General features: G+C 33.4%; 1 protein-coding gene and 1 non-coding gene across 2 annotated transcripts; both read left to right on the plus strand.

Annotated features, from left to right (window-relative positions):
* The first annotated feature begins 1,192 nt into the window (after positions 1-1,192).
* Positions 1,193-4,850, plus strand: LOC108740264 (endoplasmic reticulum chaperone BiP). The gene is made up of 5 exons (XM_025979722.1): positions 1,193-1,380; positions 1,670-1,815; positions 2,260-2,863; positions 3,062-3,328; positions 3,450-4,850. Exons 2-5 carry the CDS (start codon positions 1,691-1,693, stop codon positions 4,422-4,424), a joined length of 1,971 nt encoding a protein of 656 aa, XP_025835507.1. The 5' UTR covers positions 1,193-1,380; positions 1,670-1,690; the 3' UTR covers positions 4,425-4,850.
* On the plus strand, positions 2,906-2,992 carry LOC112906090. Its single transcript, XR_003232157.1, has one exon. It is a non-coding gene; the product is annotated as a small nucleolar RNA snR60/Z15/Z230/Z193/J17 (small nucleolar RNA).
* Positions 4,851-4,940: the final 90 nt, after the last annotated feature.

Genomic DNA, 4,940 nt, shown 5'->3' on the forward strand with positions numbered 1-4,940 from the left:
AATTGGTAAAAAGGGGACCATTATCATTAAATCATGCCTGTCCTCCTCAATCGCCCCTCTCTATCTCACCCTCCTAATTTTTACATTTGTAAAGTGCTATTATAAATCAAACGAAATCTGAAATATAATAAGTGTTTGACTTTTCTATTAATATTAAACAATGGCAATTATTTGTCTGTTAAATGCTGAATCTAATTTAGCTTTTTAAAAACATTTATCCATTGTTTTGTATTTTATTGTTTAATACTATATTACAAAAGTTTATGAAACATTTTAAAATAAATCTTTTCTGTTTATTTTTAAGGATAACATTGATTCATCTGTTTTTCTTTTTTGATAGATAAAGGTGGCATCAATTTACTGATTCAATCAAATTAAAATATTTCTACAATATTATCTTTTGTAATAGAAATATACACATACATATAGTGCCCCATAATCATGCAATATGAGAAGCTTTAATTTTGATTTCCCATTATAATTAGATAAATTATTTGAAAAATTTAAGAAATTTTTCATTTTCGTGAAGAGGACACACTGTACGTGTGATCATGTGTATCAGTATGATCATAAAGAAAAATAATTTTATGTCGTATTGTATGTACAGTTTTGACAAAAAATAAATGTCTAATAACTCATTCATGGTTAGTATTATTTATGGTTTTATATTAAAAAAACTCCCACATGCAAATCACCCACATACTGCATGCGCGCCTTCTAAATTAAATTAACACGGTTTAATTCACAATACCCCAGTATTTTTAAGATTAGACGATTTTTAGTAAACCTATGGTATACCTTTTTGCTTTTTTTGCAAATTTACTTATTATAAAAGAAAACCGTCAGTTTCACTTACATAAAAACATTTTTTGCCGCTAAACAAGGTCAAAGAATTATTACATTTTGCAGTGCGAGTACATTTGTGGAATTTTCTAGCACTTTATCAAATTTCTAGCAACTTCTGGAAGTAAGTAGCATTTTAATACTTGTAATAATTAAACAAATTCATCATCCTGTAGGAGTATTTTTTTTATTGGTAATCTCAGTAAACTATTACGAATTTTTACGAAATTCATTCAAAAACTCGAAAACACCAGGAAAAGTAAACTCCATGATGGTGCTTACGTGGACCAATCACAGAAGGCCAGATTGACAAATATAGTCCAATAATAAATCGTTAAGTTTCAAATTCCACCAATGAAATATCTACACGAAGAATTTAGTACTTAAAATGCCAGTGTCAAAATTTCTGTCGGCAGTTTTGTTCAGAAAGTGGTAACGTAACGGAGTATTATTTTAGTCTAGTGCACAAATTAATACTAAACTAGAGTGTTTTTCTACATTATTGAATAAAAGCGGACATTGAAAGAAATATATAAGGTAAATATTTGATATATTTTTTTATTTATATAATTCGCTAGTATTATATCCGCCATGCCGGTGGTATTTTCTAGAATATTTGTTGAAAATTCAAAATTCTGAAACCGATTTAAATACACATATGTTAATATTTTGATTTAATTTTCGTATACATCATTAATACAAGAAGCATATTCCCTATTCTATTTAGAAAATAACGGTATGTGTAACAGTTTGTCATTCCAGCATGGATAATTTACAGTTATGCAGATAGAATATAATAAGTTGATGTTTTATTTTATTATTGCAGGTTCTTAAAAACGGCAAAATCATGAGGCTGTACTTAGCTCTAAGTACGTTACTAATCGTGGCCTCTGTCTTGGCCAAAGAAGACAAAAAGGAAAAAGAAGATGTTGGCACAGTTATAGGAATTGATTTGGGAACAACATATTCATGGTAAGTAGAGAAAATACATTATTTTCGGTATTGCCTTTTATAATTAAAGTTGCTCATATAATAAACTAATAAGATGCATAATGATGAATGAAAAAGCCATTAAACATTCATACATCAGGTGTTTGTTATTCATCATGCTAAATTAACTTTTGAGTTTTTTTTTATTGCAGCAGATGTTAAACTTTATACATTCATAACCTTATTTTTTCATACCTAAGCTAATCAGCCAATTATGCTAGGCACATTTATGTTTTGAGATAAGTTCCCGTTGTTAAGCATTTAGTTTACAAAATTGCAAAACTGAAAAATAAAATTTCCTTTTAGTTAACACGTTATCAAAATTTTGAATGTAAGGCTTTTCTTTGAATGTTAAATATTTCCCGAATTATAACAAATATAAGTTGTAAATGGTAAATTTGTATCTTTTTCTTTATTCAATTCTAGTGTCGGGGTTTACAAAAATGGTAGGGTAGAAATTATAGCAAACGACCAAGGTAACAGAATTACGCCGTCGTATGTTGCTTTCACCTCTGATGGTGAGCGTTTAATCGGAGACGCTGCCAAAAACCAGCTTACAACCAACCCTGAAAACACAGTATTTGACGCGAAACGTCTGATTGGTCGAGAATGGTCTGATCCAACAGTACAAAACGATATCAAATTTTTCCCGTTCAAAGTAATAGAGAAGAACTCAAAACCCCATGTGAAAGTAGTTACGAGCCAGGGTGAAAAGATCTTTGCCCCTGAAGAAATTTCTGCCATGGTCTTGGGCAAAATGAAAGAGACTGCTGAAGCTTACCTTGGTAAAAAAGTCACCCATGCTGTTGTAACAGTACCAGCATATTTCAATGATGCTCAGAGACAGGCCACCAAAGACGCCGGTGTTATTGCTGGACTTAATGTTATGAGAATTATCAATGAACCTACAGCTGCTGCCATTGCATATGGTATGGATAAGAAAGAAGGGGAAAAGAATGTGTTAGTCTTTGATTTGGGTGGTGGAACCTTTGATGTTTCCCTCCTTACCATTGATAATGGAGTCTTTGAGGTAAGTTAAAGTAATTCTAAAATTGATGAATATTTTTAAATATTAATTATTAATGATGACCGCATAGTTCAGTTGATGACCATGATATAAATGTCTGTAAATGTCTTTCACCCCTATCTGAATAATTCAATTATAATTGAGGGTATTTTTCACCCTTTTGCGTCAACTTTGTGCTGAATGTGATTTATTTTCTTCCAGGTGGTGGCTACAAATGGTGACACTCATTTGGGTGGTGAAGACTTCGATCAGCGTGTTATGGACCACTTTATCAAGCTGTACAAAAAGAAGAAGGGCAAAGACATTCGCAAAGACAACCGTGCCGTTCAAAAGTTGCGTCGTGAAGTCGAAAAGGCCAAACGTGCACTCTCTTCCAGCCACCAGGTCAGGATTGAAATTGAATCGTTCTTTGAAGGTGATGACTTCTCTGAAACTTTGACCAGAGCCAAATTTGAAGAATTGAACATGGTAAGTTAAAAAAAAACTGTCCTTTACGTTATACTTTTCTTGTTATAAATCAGTCTTTATGATAATTCTTTAAAGAGTTTAGAGTTTCTTGTGTTGTATAATAACTTCATCACCTTTTCAGGACCTTTTCCGTTCTACCATGAAGCCAGTTCAAAAAGTCCTTGATGACGCTGACATGAATAAAAAAGACGTCGATGAAATTGTGCTAGTCGGTGGTTCAACCCGTATTCCGAAGGTGCAACAGCTTGTAAAAGAATTTTTCAATGGTAAAGAACCATCTCGTGGTATTAATCCTGACGAAGCTGTCGCTTATGGAGCAGCTGTTCAAGCTGGAGTTCTTTCTGGAGAACAAGACACTGACGCTATCGTTTTGCTCGACGTCAACCCTCTTACTATGGGTATTGAAACTGTTGGAGGTGTTATGACAAAGTTGATTCCAAGAAACACCGTCATTCCAACAAAGAAGTCTCAGATCTTTTCTACAGCCTCCGACAATCAACACACTGTAACCATTCAGGTCTACGAAGGTGAACGTCCCATGACCAAAGACAACCATTTGTTGGGCAAATTCGATTTAACTGGAATCCCACCAGCACCTAGAGGAGTCCCTCAGATCGAAGTTACCTTCGAAATTGACGCAAACGGTATCCTTCAAGTGTCGGCAGAAGACAAAGGAACGGGAAACAAGGAGAAAATTGTCATTACCAATGACCAGAACCGTTTGACTCCTGATGACATTGACAGGATGATAAGGGATGCCGAGAAATTCGCCGATGAAGATAAGAAACTGAAAGAACGCGTGGAGGCTAGGAACGAATTAGAAAGTTACGCTTATTCTCTGAAAAATCAAATGGGTGACAAGGAAAAGTTGGGCGGTAAGTTGTCTGACGAAGAAAAGACGAAAATGGAAGAAGCGATTGACGAGAAGATCAAATGGTTGGAAGAAAATCAAGACACAGATTCAGAGGATTACAAGAAACAAAAGAAAGAATTAGAGGATGTTGTACAACCTATTATCGCGAAATTGTACCAAGGAGCGGGTGGAGCTCCACCACCAGCGGGAGGTGCCGACGAAGATTTTAAAGATGAGCTTTAAAGACTGATCAAACTTTAGGATTCACAATTAATTAATTGTCTTGTGAATGATCGACGAGTGGTTGTGTTGTGTGTAATGAAAAAGAACGAACGCGTGTGCATTGATTTGGTATAGATTATAATTATATAATTTGATTTTTATTTCCTAATTTATTGTCATCATACCATATTTCTTCCTCTTCCAACAAACAAAACAGATAGAATAGAAGAATGAATATCTATCCGTGGGTGGTAATTTTGTTAATTTAATTTTAATTAGATAAATATTTTTGTCAAGTATTAGCGTACAAGTATCGGTTCATAATGAATCAATTGTTCTAAAATACACAATAATAGAAATTAGAAGAAATTAAATACATAATTGTTGCGAATGTTGTAAGCTGGTATTTGACTCCCATCATTTTTCAATAAAACCCCGAAGTAAAAATATGTTTTTATTATAGAAATGGAATTTCACCACTTTCCACTCCTTTGCTTTTTCCCTCTTTTTAAAAATTTCAACTAATTTTTAATCAGT

This window comes from Agrilus planipennis, unplaced genomic scaffold, assembly GCF_000699045.2.
Source record: "Agrilus planipennis isolate EAB-ADULT unplaced genomic scaffold, Apla_2.0 scaffold291, whole genome shotgun sequence".
Taxonomy (NCBI): domain Eukaryota; kingdom Metazoa; phylum Arthropoda; class Insecta; order Coleoptera; family Buprestidae; genus Agrilus; species Agrilus planipennis.

Bases quoted from the DNA above. Each gene is read 5' to 3' on its own strand.
- LOC108740264 (XM_025979722.1), top strand. From the start codon at position 1,691: ATGAGGCTGTACTTAGCTCTAAGTACGTTACTAATCGTGGCCTCTGTC. The intron at 1,816-2,259 runs GTAAGTAGAGAA...ATTCAATTCTAG, and splicing joins TTGGGAACAACATATTCATG to TGTCGGGGTTTACAAAAATG. The intron at 3,329-3,449 runs GTAAGTTAAAAA...TCACCTTTTCAG, and splicing joins AATTTGAAGAATTGAACATG to GACCTTTTCCGTTCTACCAT.